We start from the raw sequence: 17,982 nt of genomic DNA on the forward strand, positions 1-17,982 counted from the left end.
GGTTAATATAGGCCACCACCGTGGTATTATCTATTTGTAAACGAACATGCAAGTGATGCATATTTGTTGAATATGCTTTTAAGCCATAAAATGCACCCAACATTTCCAGATAATTTATGCCCAGTGTCTGTAGTAAAGATGACTCTAGATTAGTCCATCTACCACCTGAGCTGGATATAGTATTAGTTGCTCCCCAGCCTTGAGCACTGGCATCTGTTTGAATAATTAACGTAGGTTAATGATGATGATAGGGCTGGAACTATGCCAAATGTTCCCTACCCACCACTGTAACTCTGATATTGCTTCAGTGGGTAATTTCATGACTCGGTCAAAGTGACCTGCATGTCGTTTTAACGCCTGCACTTTTGCTCTTTGTAAGTTTTGATAGTGCAGAGGTCCAAATTGTGTAGCTGTAAATGCTGCTACCATTTTTCCAATTACTCTTGCCACTTGTCGAAGGGTTGGTCGATCGTTGACCATTGAATTGTTACATGTTTGTGCCAATTCTGCTGCTTTGTCTTTTGGCAAGGTTACAGACATGTGGACTGAGTTAATTGTGAATCCCAGATAGTCCATGGTTGTGGATGGCGTCAACTTAGATTTATCTGGATGTAAGACAAATCCCAAGGTTTCAAACAATTGTTTGGTAGCTGACACAGCTGATATAGCCAATTCCATGGTTTTGCCTACTATTAAGATATCATCAAGATATGCCATGACAATATGTTTCTGTTTTCTTAGTATTGCCAAGGCTGGTTTTAATATCTTGGTGAATAATCTTGGGGCTGATGTTAAACTGTGAGGCAATGCTTTAAACTGCCATTGTTGCCCCATCCAGGTAAATTTCAGGTATCTGCGATGATCCTTTTGAATGGGTACTGAATAGTAAGCATCTTTAAGGTCGATGCTTGCCATGAAGTATCCTTTGGAAATCAGTTGTTTGGCAGTTACAAACGTTTCCATTTTGAAATGTATATACTTAACAAACATATTTAGTAAAGTTAAGTCAATGATGATGCGACGTCCACCATCTTTTTTAGTTTTAGTGAATATATTTGAGACAAATTCCAAGGGTTCATGTTTGTTTTTTTCAATGATACCCTTTGTGAGTAGCCTCACCAGTACTGCTTGGCCCTCTAGTTTTTCTTTAACTGAGAGGGAAAAGACCCTTTGGGGTGTATGCTGAACTGGTGGCATGTTTTCTTGAACAAATTCTATTTTGTATCCACGAATACTGTTGAGTATATATTTATCATTCGTGATAGACCTCCATGCTTCCACAAACAGGTGTAATCTCCCCCCCGTTAGTATAGATCCCCCACTTTCTATATGCTGGTAGGAACCAGACCCACCTACCTCCATGGTTACGGGTGTTTCTTCTGTTTCTTCATTGGACGATGTGTTGTCTAATGTGCTGCTGGTTGGGGGTGGCGCATTTTCCATGGGGTCCGCTCTGGGCCCTGGCCAAAAAAAGGCTTTCGGGGGTAATGTGCGGACCCCAAGCTATCACCAGTCCCATGAGGCTGACGTCGACTGGTGGACGCGGTGGGGTACTGCCGCTTGGGTTTTGTGGGTCTGCTCCATTCCGGGGCCTGCCCTCATGAGGCCAAATGTTTTGGACTCTTCTTCCAGGTCCTTCACTTTTTTAGAGAGGTCCTTACCGAAGAGCAGGATTTGTGATTCTGAGGCCGGTGTTTTGCACAACCCTGCGAATTTCGGGTTGAGGGCAGGTCTTATTATCTCCTTACGGAGATTGTTTATCTCATATTGGGTGTTACACAGCAGAGCTAGAGTGTCTTGCTGGTTTGTGGTCATTTACACCCCATCCACGGAACGAGCATAAGAAGTGATGGCTGACGTCAGGAGCCTGAGAATCCACTGTAATTTTAATTCTTGGTTGCGGATGTTCTGCCCAACGTACCCCCAGATTTGGCTGTTGACGGCCGGCACGTTGAGCGAGGCACAATTTTCTGGGGCCGAATACAGCTCTAGTGCCTCATTGACTACCTGCTCTTGTAGGGGTTTGAAGGACAGGTAGTCTATGCTGTCCGCCAGTTTTGGCTCTAATGGCCGTCCTGCTCGTGGAGCTGCCACGTAGCGGTTGACCACACCCAGCAGCTCTTCCTGGTCCTGTACCCCAAGCGTACTCCCGACATCTTCGGCCAGCGACCCCTCTTCTTGACCAGCCCAGCCCTGGTCGCCAACGCTGCCCTCGGCTGAGGGGGAAGCGATGGCCAGTGCCTTGTGAGGCACTGTGGTGGGAGTGCCTGAACTCCCTTGGCGAGGCTGCTCCAGCTCCCGAAGCAAGTCTCGCTGGAGCATTTGCTCCATGAGCCGCTCCAAGCGGCTCAGGCGGCTTTCTCTGCCGCGTTCGGGCGGTGAGACGTCCCCGTCCGAGGAGTCGGATACCACCGGCCGGTTTGTCTTCCGCGTTGATTTGCTTCCAGCCCGCTGCTCAGGCTGCGCTAGCGGGACTGGGCTCGGCTCGGTGTCGGGAATAGCGGACCGCAGGGTATGCGGTCCGCAGCATCTTGCCCCCCACTGATGGAACGCTCCTCTGTTGGAGTCGAACGGGGGGGCGGTCTTCTTTGCTTGCCTTGTTTTGCTCATGTTTCCAGTTGTCTCGACCTGGTGAGACAAAACAAAGCAAATTTCTTTCGAAAAAACGACCTCAGAATAAACTTACCTGACGGTCCGTCTTTTTTAAGCTGTAGCGGGAGCGCCTGTACTCCCGTTCGTCGCTGTTGCATTGCGTGAACGCTCATGTCGCGCATGCGTGCTGGACGGGTTCTTCACGTGGTCACTCACGTGACTCCGAAGTAAAATACCTGATTTGTGGTAGTCCTTTAAAAGTGAGTTCAGGGCCAGCAGGTTCCCAATACAGTGAAAGGTAAAGGTGGCGAGATCAGGGTAACTTGGAAAAGGATATAGAACATAGAACAAAGAACATAGAAAAGTTCAAGATAGGAACAGGCCCTTCGGCCCACAATGTCTGCACTGAACATGATGCCAAGCTAAACTAATTTCATCTATCAAAGATGGACACAGAAAGCTGGAGTAACTCAGCGGGTAAAACAGTTTCTCTGGAGAAAAGGAGGAGGTTCCATTTCGGGTCGAGACCCTTCTACAGATTGAGAGCCATTGTTTGCTGTGGACTAGGTAAAAGCAACAGACAATGAGACTCAACAAGACAACTTTGAAGCTAATATGACTTGGGTGAGGGAGGGATGGAGAGAAGGGATGTAAGGTTTACTTGAAGTTAAATAAATTAATATTCATACCGCTGGGGTGTAAGCTGCCCAAGCGAAATATGAGGTGCTGTTCCTCCAATTTGCATTTGGCCTCACCCTGACAATGGAGGAGGCCCAGGACTGAAAGGTCAGTGTGGGAATGGGAAGGGGATCTATCTTTGGTTTAAAGCAGCATCTGCCGTTCCTTCCAACACTCAATTTATCTACCTGCATATATCTATGTACCTATTTAAAAGCATCATAAATGCCACTCTCATACCTGTCTCCATCATCACCCCTGGCAGCATGTTCCAGGTGCTGTCATTAAATGTTTTAAAGGCTATTAGAAATTTGATCTGGAGAGAAAACAAAGCATATGACATGCATAGGCAACTGCATTTGAGTGAGTCCCTTGAGGCATATGAAGGGCGCAGGAGAGAAGATATGAAAGGAATCAGGAGGGGAAAATGGGCCATGAAATATCCTTGTGTAGCGGCATCTAGTGGTGGGGTGGGGAGATCAGAATCCTCATCATTGGTCGGTTCCGTCACGTGACCGCGGGGGTTCGCTTGCGTGGTTGTGTTAGTCAGTCAGCGCTCCTCCTTGTAACCTGAGCTATTATTGTTAGTTCAGTCAGACATGCGAACTTCACGAGTTTCGCTTTTATTAAGAGTAAAAATCGCTTTGCTCAACCTGTCTGGGCCTCGCTACATTGGTGACCCCGTTGATCCGAACGTCTTTTGGATTTCTTCTCGACACGAACGCTGCCAAGAACCTCGACGGCCTGCCTGCTCAGCAGAACGCGGTTGCACTGAAACTGCCCGTTTTCTGTCAACCTCGCTACACTTGGCAGATAAGATTAAGGAGAAACACAGGATATTCCACAAGTATATCAGAAGCACGAGGAAAAGAGAAATATTTGAGATGATAGGGAAAATCTGTGAGTGGAGTTAGAGGATGTGGGTGAGGTATTAAATAGATACCTCTCATCTGTGTTGAAAGGAACTGCAGGATCCTGCCTTAAACCGAAGATAGATACAAAAGCTGGAGTAACTCAGCGGGCAGACTGCATCTCTGGAGAGAAGGAATGGGTGACGTTTCGGATCGAGACCCTTATTCAGATTGTCGTCGTCGTGGCTATCCCTCGAGATCGAGGATGGTGGTGTACGTTCTGTTGTTTTTATGGACTCTCAGGTGGTTTATGAGTCCAATCCTGGCTTTGTAGCTCACAGAACGAAGACGCCTGCGTGTGTTTGTTTAACGTGTACGTGATGTTGCGCTCCAAGAAGCTCACGGTCCTTCACAAATGACTCAACTCATTCGAATGGCAAGGGAACCAAGACGATTTTAGTTGATAGATCAGTTGCCGACCTCATCCGCCTTCACCGCCGTTGAGTTCAAGATAACTTCATCCGCCTTCACCGCCGTTGAGTTTGTAATCCATTTGAAACATATAAGATTGTTAAGGGCTTGGACACGCTAGAAGCAGGAAACATGTTCCCGATGTTGGGGGAGTCCAGAACCAGGGGCCACACAGTTTAAGAACAAGGAGTAAGCCATTTAGAACGGAGACGAGGAAACACTTTTTCTCACAGAGAGTGGTGAGTCTGTGGAATTTTCTGCCTCAGAGGGCAGTGGAGGCAGGTTCTATGGATGCTTTCAAGAGAGAGCTAAATAGGGCTCTTAAAAATAGCGGAGTCAGGGGACATGGCGAGAAGGCAGGAACGGGGTACTGATTGTGAATGATCAGCCATGATCACATTGAATGCGGTGCTGGCTCGAAGGACCGAATGGCCTACTCCTGCACTTATTGTCTATTGTCTATTGAGTTCAAGATAACTTCGTACGCCTGGTCCGCCGTTGAGGTCTTGTAGGTTGGATCGTTCTTAGTCTGGATCCTCATCCTCCGCCTTACTACCATGGGGGTCCCCACCAGAAGCTGGTGCTTCCGACGGCATTGCTCTCAGAATCATGGGGACACGCGAGCCTCTTCACCACGACAAGGTCAATGATCCGTAAAGAACCCTTCTTCAGATTGAGAACCAGGGAAAAGGGAAAGGAGAGATATGGACGATGAAATAGAGAGATATAGAACAAATGAAGGAAAGACGAATAAAAGTAATGATGATCAAGGAAACAGGCCATCTGTTGGCTGTGGGCTAGGTGATAATGAGTTATATCTCTCAACTGTATTCACCAAGGAGAAGGATGTGGAAGATAGTGTGTTTACAGAAAGATACTCTGATAATCTGGAGTGTGCAAGAATGAATAAGGTGGAGGTTTAGATGTCTTGAAATGCATAAGGTTAGATAAATCCCAGGGATTGGTGAGGTCTATTTCAGGAGCTATGGGAAGGAGATAGCCCAGATGGAAATGTTCACATCTTCATTCGCCCCAGGCAAGGTATCAGAACATTGGAAGATAGCTAATGTTGTTCCGCTATTCAAGAAAGGTGGCAGCGATAAGCCAGATTGCTGAGTAGGATGTCAACGTTAGGGAGATTATTAAAGAGAATTCTCAGGCACAGCATGTATCTATGCTTGGAAAGGCAGGGCTGGTCAAGTGTAGGGTGGGAGAAGGAGATGAGGAGGAATTTCTTTATTCAGAGGGTGGTGAATCTGTGGAATTCATCGCCATGGACGGCTGAGGAGGCCATGTCAGTGGTTATTTTTAAAGGGAAGATTGACGGAATCTTCATTAACAAAGGGCGTCAAAGGTTATGGGGAGAAGGCAGGAGAATGGAGTGGGAAAGATAGATCAGCCATGATTGAATAGTGGTGTAGACTGGCCTAGATGGGCCACCTGAGAGTCCTATGACATGAACATGAACTTATAAAAGAACGTAGGGTTCTTGGTTCATAAAGAGAAACAATTAAAACTAGAAAAAGCCACTTAGGATCAACCACACAACTCAGTTTCACAATTTCAAGAGATTCAAGATTCAAGATACATTTAATTGTCACATGTGCCAGATGGCACAGTGAAATGAAATTCCCATACAGCCATACAATAAAAATAAAGAACACACACTATAGAATTTGACATAAAACATCCCCACACAGCAGAATCAAAGTTTCCCACTGTGTGGGAAGGCACCAAAGTCAGTCTCTTCCTCCACTGTTCCTCTTGGTCAGGGCCTCCCCAAGCCCTCCGCAGTTGCAGCTACGGGTGGCTCGATGTCCAGGACCGCTCACCGGGGTGATACAAGTCCGACGTAGGGGCTGCGGGACGTCCTCAGCGGCGTGGACACCAGAGTCGGCCCCCTCCTACCGGAGTCGGCAGCTTCCAAAGTCCGTAGGCCGCGCCGGGTGGAGACCTGCTGCTGTAGACCCTCTGCAAGGCGCCCCAGGACTCCACGATGTTGTTCAGCGCCGCCCGCGTTGGAAGCTCTCCGCACCAGAGCTCCACGATGTTGGAGCAGCGGCCCAACGCTCCGGAGCTCCAAACGGCGACCCAGGTAGGCATCGCCCGCTGTAGCAGCCCTGGTCCGGTACTCGGTCCCCGGCAGGAAAGGCCGCTCCGATCTAGCTGGTAGGCCGCGAGGTGGGGGGCGAGGACGCGACTCGGAGATATAGTCGCGTCCCCGCCAGGAAGAGACTGGGAGACGGTTTCCCCCTTACCCTGCCTCCCTCCCCCACATAGAAAAGTAAAGGTTTCCCCCTAAAACAGACTTTGGACTAACTGAAAATTTAAAAAAAGATAGAAATGACAGACAGGTAGAGGCAGGTAGAGGCTGCTGCCAGTGCAGTGCCCCTAGAGGATGCTGCACTGGCATTGATTTTACATTGATGCAATCATCTACGTCCGACCTGCGAGACTACGTGCTAACAGCAATCCAAAATTCACACAACTGACGACCTATTGTACATAAGAAGTTTGATCTATACAATTAAATGTTTAACCACTAGATATAAGATACATACATGAGCGAGCAGGCAGAATCATTGGGTCAATTGCTGCTCCTGCTTTAACTTTCCTTCGCAACCAACTTAAGTAGCAGCGATAGATAACGTAAGAGATGAGGATAAACCACAATATGGACAATGTAACCTAAACAAAAATAAAGGTATGTTACTTAGTTAATCACTTAAAGCCACACAAATAAGAGGGAAGGGCATTGCTTAATTACTTAATTCCACGCCCATTTATTTCAGGATATTGTAAAAGCAATGAAATAACAAAGGTTGTGCAGAATTTGATTTTGCTTATGATCCCCATTCCCATCGAAATACATTCCCATCGACGGCATCCCGCCAGGCCGCAGCTGTGGACTGGGAAGGCGGCCGGAGGCCTTTATCGAGGCGCCGCAGTCTTAATGCACCACGGATCGCCGCGTAGAAGCCCGGGCAGGTCGGATGGATGGAGGAGCTAGGCTTCGCGGGTCGGCGGAGCGGCCAACAAAGCCCGCGGCTGGGGCCAGGGTCGGCATCACGGAGGAGTGAAGTGGGGCGTCGACATTGGTGAGGCCTCGGCGGCGGTGAAGCGGCGGCAGCGGTGAAGCCTCGCGACGATGAGGGCCTCGGCGGTGGTGAAGCCTTGCGGTCGATGAGGGCGTGGAGGACCGTCGTGAGGGAGGGGGAGGGGGAGGGGAGGAACAATGGACAATTGGGGAGGGAGAACAAAGGACAATGGGGACACTGTTGGGGGGTGGGGGGGCTGAAAACAAAAGGAGGAGCCGGCGTGCTTTGTAACTTTGTCAGCGCCATAGTTGGCTGCTATTTGTATACATTGGGTATACAAGCAAAGTCTCAGGTGACAATAAAGTATTTCATTCCCTGAAACCTCGGTGCTGTTCAAACTTAGAATCTGGAACATAGAACATTACAGCACAGGAGCCGGCCCTTTGGTCCACAGAGTACACACTAAACACGATGCCAAGATAAACTAAATGGAACCAGGGGTCACACAGTTTAAGAATAAGGGGTCGGCCATTTAGGACTGAGATGAGGAAAAACTTTTTCACCCAGAGAGTTGTGAATCTGTGGAATTCTCTGCCACGGAAGGCAGTGGAGGCCAAATCACTGGATGTTTTCAAGAGAGAGTCAGATTTAGCTCTTAGGGCTAACGGAATTAAGGGGTGTGGGAAAAAACAGGAACGGGGTACTGATTTTGGCCATGATCATATTGAATGGCGGTGCTGGCTTGAAGGGCTGAATAGCCTACTCCTGCACCTATTTTCAATGTTTTTATTTTATTTTATTTTATTCTTTATTTCGAACAGAATAAAAGAATAAAAAGCAAATGTGAAACAGCATACAAAATACAAAACAAGAATATTTATAAAGTGTCATAAACAATATCTATAAATAAATGAAATCGTATGTGTCCGAAAAGGAGCAGGAAGAAGCCAAAGCTTATTAATTCCCACCCGTTATTCAACAGCTTATAATTATCTTATACAAATTTAGCAGCTATATGTACACCATATGTACACCAGCAGCTATATGAGTGTTGGAGATAGATAAAAGGTTCATTATTGTGGGGTGGGGGTGGGGGGGGGGGGGGGGGGGGGGGGGGGGGGAAGGGGGCAAGGAGTCCTTGCCACAGAAATAGGCATGGAGGCGGAGGCAGAGTCAGCAGACTAAGAGCACAACATCACAACAGGCCTGGAACTTGATGAGGCCTGGTGCAAAAGTGAGTCCACTGCTTAGGACAAACCGCTCAGCATTAGAGTAAGGAAGTTCGGTGGGGGTGGCGAAAAAATGGCCGGAGTTGGAGCAAGGTTTTGTAAACATCTATAAATATTATTTTAACATCTAAATTTACAGGCGGCAAGAGATTTTAAAAATCTTGATAAGATTTTAAAGAATATTAAGTTATTTGTCTATCTGAAAGTTTCTTTTAATTACCATATCTCAATCTGAGGCCCTTGCACCAGTTCCTTTTGACTCGGTCAAAAGAGAATTTTCCTTGTATTTTCCCGCATGGCACAGAATTTTCAGATGAGTGAGAAATGGAAGTTTAGACAATAGACACTAGACACTAGGTGCAGGAGTAGGCCCTTCCAGCCAGCACCGCCATTCAATGTGATCATGGCTTATCATCCCCAATCAGTAACCCGTTCCTGCCTTCTCCCCATATCCCCTGACTCCGCTAATAGACAATAAACAATAGGTGCAGGAGTAGGCCATTCGGCTCTTCGAGCCAGCACCGCCAGGTTTAACACATTCAGCCAAATTCTTTCCTCCCAAGCTGAACACTATTAAGAATCCGCATAGGAGGATACCTTGCTGCCCAGCAGCGACCTTTTAGTTTAGTTTGGTTTAGAGATACAGCGCAGAAATAGCATCTTAGACCCGCCAAATCCGTGCCGACCAGTGATCCCCACACAACACTATTCTACACACTAGGGACAATTTTACAATCTTTACCAAGCCAATTAACTTATGCCCTTGGAGAGTGGGAGGAAACCAGAGCACCTGGAGAAAACCCACGCAGGTCACGGGGGAATGGATAATCCCCGTAAAGACAGCACCCGCAGTCAGGATCGAACCCGGTCTCTGGCGCTTACAGTAGATCTAGAATGATGTTCATAAATATACTTGTGCAGAAATCTCAAAGCTGCCAATACACATAGAATGATGGCAGACAAATAGTTTCATTGTTATTACCTGATAAAATGCCAAATAATTTTACTGCAATGTTTATTAAGGCCATTCTAGAATTTAACAGCTGAATTGAGCATAACCACTGAACAATGCAGTTACAATAATCTACTGTTATTATAGACAACAGTCAGATATTGCATATACACTTCTGCCTCATCTGTCAAAAATATTACCAGCCTACACAAAGAAAGGATTTGTGAGGAGAAAGTTGGTTAGAAATTTAGGGCTTATGGAAAGTGATCAACCTAAAACCTGGGGCAGCACACTAGTGCAGCGGTAGAGTTGCTGCCTTACAGCGCTGGAGACCCAGGTTCGATCCTGACTACGGGTGCTGTTTATATGGATTTTGTACATTCTTCCTGTGACCGCGTGGGTTTTCTCCGGGTGCTCTGGTTTCCTCCCACGTTCCAAAGATGTAGTTTGGAGGATAATTGGCTTCGGTAAAATTGTAAATTGTCCCTAGTGTGTCGGATAGTGCCAGTGTATGGGGTGATCGCTGGTCGGTGCAGCCGAAAGTCCTTTTAACACGCTGAATTTCTAAATTCTAAAGTCTTAAATTCGCGAACTAATACTGTTTCCACATCTCTTTCCACATATAATGCATGGCCTGCTCAGCATATTTTGCATTTTCTGTTTTATTTCACTGTTTTATTAATATCTTGTACATTTTCACATATGAAATTTGAGTTAGAAGCCAAACAGAAAAAGCTGAGCATCAGCGAGTCAGGCAGCTTCTCTGCAGAATAGGTGATGTTTCGGGTCGAGACCCTTCTTTGAGTTAGTTTAAATGAATAGCCAACCAATACCATTTCTGCTACTTACCAGCATAAAGAGAAGTCCTCGATGAGGGTTGAGAGGTAAACCATGCAAATGTATTATAAACTCCAGTCTGTAGTCACAGTATGTACTCGTATCAATCCCCCTGCAATCACATTACAACCAGTTTGAATTTGCAACAGGCTTTCAGGTGTTGCACGTTGATGATTGGTAAAGGGCCTGTCCCACTTGGCCGTCATTTGCGCCTCATTTACGCGTCATATGTAAAATAGTTTGACGCGTTGTGACGCACGGGTAGCTTGTGGGTAGCGCAGGACGGGCGCATGGAGAGGCGTGGAGGAGTGTGGAGTTGCGCGCGGTATCGCGAGGCGTTCCAGGACTTCGTGCTGCATGAAATCCTCGCGCGCCACCTGCGTGACGTATCGCGTACGCATGCTGACGCATTAGCGTCGCGCTCTGCGTCCCGACGTCTCACGGGTATCGCGTTGTAACGCATGGTGCCGTCACCGTGCGTAACCATGCTTCGCCACGCGCCGCAGGGTATTTTAATGATGCCACGTGCACCAGAAGGCATGATGACGTGTGATTTGCGCGTGACGCCGCGCGTAACGACGTGTTGACCTATTTTACATAAGACGCGTAAATGAGGTGCAAATGACGGCCAAGTGGGCCCTTAACTCATGTAAATATTATGCATTGAAAGACAAATTATATCTCAAAATGTTCCAAGCCCTTTGCTGGAACCACCAGCAGAGAATATTTGCAATCAGTACCAACTAGTCAACTCATTCTATCAATTAAAAGTAAAATAAGATTACGGATACCAAATACAACAATAATGAAGCGGATCATATTTGAAACATCCATGATAGACACAAAATGTTGGAGTAACTCAGCGGGACAGGCAGCATCTCTGGAGAGAAGGAATGGGAGTATGTTTCAGATCGAGACCCTTCTTCAGACTGAGAGTCAGGGAGAGGGAAACGAGATATGGAAGGCTACAACGAGCATATAAGGTGTGAAAAAGACAGATCAAAGCAGATGATGTTCAAGGGAATGTAGAATGGTTCATTGTTGGCTTAGAGGAAGGTGACAATGAGGCACACAAACAGTAACATTAATCAGGAGGACAGAGAAATTAGCAGGAGAACTTGGGTAGGGGAGGACACAAGAACTGTAGATGCTGGTTTAAACCGAAGATAGATAATGTTGGAGTAACTCAGCGGGTCAGGCAACATCTCTGGAGAGAAGGGTAGGGAAGGAGAGAGAGAAACATCCAATACAGGCAGCTTTCATTGTAGAAAAGAAATCAGTCAAAATGAGTTATTTAACAAACTGAATAACAAGAATGAAAGGAGAAAACACTGATGGAATGGCAGATCTGACAAGAGCTTGAGGCAATCAGAGAAACATTTCCAAGTTTTCAGATTTATTATCAACAGTTTGTAAATAGTTGAGAAGAAGGCAGCTGAGAAAATTAGTTCAAAGAATCTTATAGAGAAAAACACCCTCTAGGGTATAAGATACTGACAGGTGATGAAGATAGTTTTCACTATTAAGGTGATTAACTTTGCACTATCATATATAAAACACAATTATATTAATGAAGACAGGCACAAAATGCTGGAGTAACTCAGTGGGACAGGCAGCATCTCTGGAGAGAAGGAATGGGTGATGTTTTAGGTCGAGACCCTTCTTCAGACTTTGAAAATATTATTTCCTTACACACTTATATAATTACTCTGTGTTGGAAGGAACTGCAGATGCTGGGTTACACACGAGGATATACACAAAATGCTGGAGTAACTAAACGGGTCAGGCAGCATCTCTGGAGAAAAGTAATAGGTGACGTTTCAAGTCGAGACCCTTCTTCAGACTGAAGGTGGGTCTTGACCTGAAACGTCACTGATTCCTTTTCTCCAGAGAGCCTGGTTACTCCAGCATTTTTTAGTCTATATCAATACCTGTCATAGTATCAAACTTGTGTTACCTCTTCCACTGAACTGAATATAAAATAATTTCCTTTTGTTTGTTTTCCACCATCACCTGGTTTTAAAGTTATCCTACATATCCACAGACCATCCCATGAAATTGTGTTTTGTACCTGGATTTCTATCTTGCCTCTTCCCAGTAACGCAAGCACAAACATTTGATAGTACCTTCGTAGAATGAACTTTTGTCCAGATTTATCTTAATTTACATGCATATTCCTTTATCCGTTCCTATAATATTGGCATCTGTGATACAGCTGCCTTCTGCTTTGATAGCCTCTAGACCCAACAAATTCCGATAACTGCTTTAGCATCCCCAACCATTTCTGTGGAAACCACTCTTTCCACAACTCCTTGGTTCACGCATCCATTCTCTTCTAAACGATCCCCTTGGCAGGCACTTCCCCCTGTGCCTTCAAGAGATGTAGCGCCTGTCCCTATACTTCCTTCCTCACATCCATACAGGGACCCCAGCAGACATTCCAGAGAAGACAAGAGCTTCACAGGGTCTTGGTGAGACCACACCTGGAGTATTGTGTACAGTTTTGGTCTCCAAATCTGAGGAAAGACATTCTTGCCATAGAGGGAGTACAGAGAAGGTTCACCAGACTGATTCCTGGGATGTCAGGACTTTCATATGAAGAAAGACTGGATAGACTCGGCTTGTACTCGCTAGAATTTAGAAGATTGAGGAGGGATCTTATAGAAACTTACAAAATTCTTAAGGGATTGGACAGGCTAGATGCAGGAAGATTGTTCCCAATGTTGGGGAAGTCTAGAACAAGGGGTCACAGTTTAAGGATAAAGGGGAAATCTTTTAGGATCGAGATGAGAAAATCATTTTTCACACAGAGAGTGGTGAATCTCTGGAATTCTCTGCCACAGAAGGTAGTTGAGGCCAGTTCATTGGCTATATTTAAGAGGGAGTTAGATGTGGCCCTTGTGGCTAAAGGGATCAAGGGGTATGGAGAGAAAGCAGGTACAGGATGCTGAGTTGGATGATCAGCCATGATCATATTGAATGGTGGTTCAGGCTCGAAGGTCCAAATGGTCTACTACTGCACCTATTTTCTATGTTTCTATGTTTCACACACACTTCCTCTAACCTCATCTACTGCATTCGGTGCTACCGATGTGGCTCCTTTTATCTCAGCAAGACCAAGTGTAGACCAGGCGACAATTTCACCGAACATCTGCTCAATTCCTCCAAGGCCTACTGCATCCATCTCCTGTTTAACTCCACATTTTAACTCCCTTTCCCATACTGACCTTTCTGTCCTTGGCCTCCTTCATTGCCAGAGTGAAGCCATACGCAAACTGGAAGAACATTATCTCATTTTCCACTTGGATAGCTTACAACCCAATAGTATGAATATTGATGTCTCCAATTTTAGGCAACTAACCAACTACAAGTTACTCCAGCAATGTGTCATCTACCAGTAAAATCACCTTTGTCAAAACATCACCTTAATTGATCAGCTGAAAAGTATCACATTTCTTCAACAGTATGCCATTTCATTTCAAAGTAATTCTTAATTTCTCACCTATTAGATACCTCAATGACAAAAAAATATTCTGGCCCTTTAAGTCCTTCTGCTGATACATCATTGCAGGGCGAATTCTTTTGGCAAATCCACCTAGACCAAAAATATATCACAAAGCTCAATAAGGTTAATATTACATCCGATCACATTTACACTTGGTTCTAGAGTCAAGAGAGTCAAGAGAGTTTATTGTCATGTGTCCAGGATAAGGGCCTGTCCCACTTTCACGACCTAATTCACGACGTCTGCTGAGTTTGCCCTTGACTCATACTCGCAGCATGGTTATCACGAGGTCGTAGGTAGGTCGTAGGTAGGTCGTAGCAGGCCGTGATGCTAGTCGTAGGTACTCGTGGCATCAAGTAGGTCGGGGCGTTTTTTCTAGCCTGATGAAAAATGTCCACGAGTAAAAAAGGTTGTGAATTAGGTCGTGAAAGTGGGATAGGCCATATAGGACAATGAAATTCTTGCTTGCTGCAGCACAACAGAGTATTGTAAGCATAAATACAGAACAGTTTAGTGTGTCTATATACCATAGACCATATATACACACATAAATAAACAGATAAAGTGCAATAGGCTGTTATAGTTCAGAGTTTGTTTGATGTAGTGTTTAATAGCCTGAAGGCTGTGGGGAAGCCACAGCCATCTCCTTTCACTAGAATATGATTCCTTCAAGTTTCTGCTACCCTCGATTACCAGTTGGCCTATTGATAATGTTGATGGTTGATGATATTAGGTTAGGTTTGTCAATTGGAAATGGAAAAATGACTGCAGAATGAACCATCTTAATTGCATTAGATGGTGGAGACAAAGAAATGGGAAGCATGATAGTCCAAGAGCTCTGCCATGCTCATTAGATAAAATGTACATAATACTTCTTTGTATAGTTCCCACCTTTTGATTTATATGAGAGCCTATATATAAAGACGTAATATGCTTGCCATGAATCATACCAACCATGATAGATGGAAAAACATGAGCATCCAAGACTCTCACCTGAGGGAACTATAGAAAATGGACAGGTTGTGATAACAATCAGTTGTGGTGGTTCACCCCCTCCCTACTCCATGGTTCACCCCACTCGGCACTTAATGGGCTGGTTCAGGGGCGGGACCCAGCTACGAGTATAAGAGCAGGGGCTCTCAGTGGCAGTCGGAGCGGCACTGAAGCAGAGAGTAGTGTGCTGTACTAATTAAAGAATTCATCTGGCTCCTCGCCTTCATCCTGGGCTTTCCACGCAACCGCTACACAGTGTATAATATCGATACAAATATTTTGTATATGAAAGAGGAAATTTCTTCAGATAATATTCATGCATTGGAGAATGGGAAATGGACAGAATTCTTTAGAAGTTTCCCCAGTTTATATATGAAAGAGAAAATGTTTAAGTTAAAAAATACAGCATGGAAACAGGCTCTTCTTTTCACGAAGTCGGCAGCAACCATCGATCACCCATTTGTGCTAGCTCTATGTAATCCCACTTTCTCATCCACTCCCTACGCAGGGACAATTGTTACAGTGGCCCATTAACCTACGAACCCGCACGTTTTGGGGTGTGGGAGGAAACCAGAGCACCTGGAGGAAATCCACACGGTCACAGGGAGAACGTGCAAACACCACACAGACAGCACCCGAGGTCAGGATCAAACCCAGGTCTCTGGTGCTGTGAGGCAGCAGCTCTACCCGCTGCACCGCGTGCCCAGCATGTTCTTTCTCAGATGTAGGACTTTCCGATAAGTCCTACTTACCCTGTTATTTTCCTTTGGAGATACAGTGCGGAAACAGGCCCTTCAGCCCACTGAGTCCATGCCAACCAGCAATCACCCCGTTCACCAATACCATTCTACACACTTGAGACAATTTACAATTTAACCGAAGGCAATTAACTTCCCCCCGCCTGCATAACGGGCTGGTGAAGGAAGCGATGTCTCCTTGACAAGGAACTTGACAGTCGCCGGCAGTCGCCTGAAAAATCACCTAAGTGGGACAGGCCTATTAAGTGGAAAAATATAAAATGTAGGAGAATCAGTTGATGTTCAAGTCAAGAGTATTTTATTGTTATATGTCCCAAATAGAACAATGGTATTCTTACTTGCAGCGGCACAACAGAATATGTAAACATAGTACACTGTAAACAATATAATTAAGGAGAAAAATAAAGTTTGGTAGGTGTATATATACACATACTCACATATACATATCTAAACAGATCATATATCTATATATCTTACACATATATATTTGTGTGTGTGTATGTGTGTATATATCATATATATATTTATGTGTGTGTGTATATATTTCTATATATATATATATATATATCGTATATATATGTGTGTAGCTGTGTATATACATATATATTTGTTTGTTAGTTTTTTTATGTGTACATGTGTGTACGTGTGTGTGTGTGTGTGTATACACAAATAATAGTGCAATATTAACAATAACAGTCTCTGTAGTTCAGAGCTTATTTAAGGTTGCACTTGCCACTAGCCTCACTCACCGAATTCCAAAGATATCACTTCGGAAAATAAGGAAGCCTTGGTTTGTATAATATTCAACGCCTGGTTTTTCTTCTGCAGTTGTCCATATTGATGTGTAACTTTTCCTGATGAAGTAAAAAATGGATTAATCTTGTCCACACACATCATACAGGTTCATGAAGAACTTTTTATTCCGTGTGGGTGTGGGGTATCTTGTTTATCTGAATACAATTGGGTGGCACGGCAGAGCAGCGGTAGAGTTGCTGCCTTACAGCGCTTGCAGCGCCGGAGACCCGGGTCCGATCCCGACTACGGGTGCTGTCTGTACGGAGTTTGTACCTTCTCCCCTTGATCTGCGTGGGTTTTCTCCAAGATCTTTAGTTTCTTCCCAGGTACAGGTATGTAGGTTAATTGACTCGGTGTATGTGTAAATTATCCCTAGTGGGTGTAGGATCGTGTTAATGTGCGGGGACCACTGGTCAGAGCGGATTCGGTGGGCTGAAGGGCCTGTTTCCGTGCTGTACCTCTAAACTAAACTAAATTGCAGGAGTGTACATGTTTTAATGGGGATATAAGGGGATCTTATAGAAACTTACAAAATTCTTAAGGGGTTGGACAGGCTAGATGCAGGAAGATTGTTCCCGATGTTGGGGAAGTCCAGGACAAGGGGTCACAGTTTAAGGATAAAGGGGAAATCCTTTAGGACCGAGATGAGAAAAAAAAATTTCACACAGAGAGTGGTGAATCTCTGGAACTCTCTGCCACAGAAGGCAGTTGAGGCCAGTTCATTGGCTATATTTAAGAGGGAGTTAGATGTGGCCCTTGTGGCTAAAGGGATCAGGGGGTATGGAGTGAAGGCAGGTACAGGATACTGAGTTGGATGATCAGCCATGATCATATTGTAGGTATGTTGCAAAGCCTACCTGAAGCGTCGCTGAAAATCTGTCGCTGCGGGTGTGCGCGATTTTGGCGCCGTTTAGAGGGGGGCGGGTTTAAAACGCGATTTTCTCTAGGCTGTTCAAATCGAAGATGTTCAGCCTTGTTAATTATTAACGAAAAATCGCTGGAAGACCCCGTCGCAAAAGCTATTATTAGTTTTAAAGGCCTTGGATAATAGTTATAGTAGTTTAAAAATCAATCTCTAAACCCGCGACCACTGACAGCCGTCAGGGTCTCATAGAGCAAACCACAGAAGGTATGTAGCTTATTTTTACATTAAAAAGGGCTTCTTAAGATCCCTTTATACAAAGTTTAATATTGCGAGTAGCTGATTTTGGCCCCATTATATCCCGCACTATTTTTTTGGGCATTTGGGGGCACAAATCTACCGCAATGTGAACGTTCTAAAC

The 17,982-nt window shown here is 45.1% G+C and overlaps 1 protein-coding gene across 1 annotated transcript in view; it reads right to left on the minus strand.

The window, feature by feature from the left end:
* The window catches only part of catsperg (cation channel sperm associated auxiliary subunit gamma), a 130,185-nt gene that overhangs the window by 11,208 nt on the left and 100,995 nt on the right, over positions 1–17,982 (minus strand). Inside the window, exons 18-21 of the mRNA XM_033014325.1 lie at positions 16,654–16,758; positions 14,151–14,243; positions 10,661–10,760; positions 7,154–7,280 (exon numbers count right to left, since the gene is read on the minus strand). Of these exons, the coding sequence (XP_032870216.1) occupies positions 7,154–7,280; positions 10,661–10,760; positions 14,151–14,243; positions 16,654–16,758 (425 nt within the window). The remainder of the gene's footprint in view (positions 1–7,153; positions 7,281–10,660; positions 10,761–14,150; positions 14,244–16,653; positions 16,759–17,982) is intronic.

The sequence above is a fragment of the Amblyraja radiata genome, chromosome 41, assembly GCF_010909765.2.
Source record: "Amblyraja radiata isolate CabotCenter1 chromosome 41, sAmbRad1.1.pri, whole genome shotgun sequence".
Lineage (NCBI taxonomy): Eukaryota > Metazoa > Chordata > Chondrichthyes > Rajiformes > Rajidae > Amblyraja > Amblyraja radiata.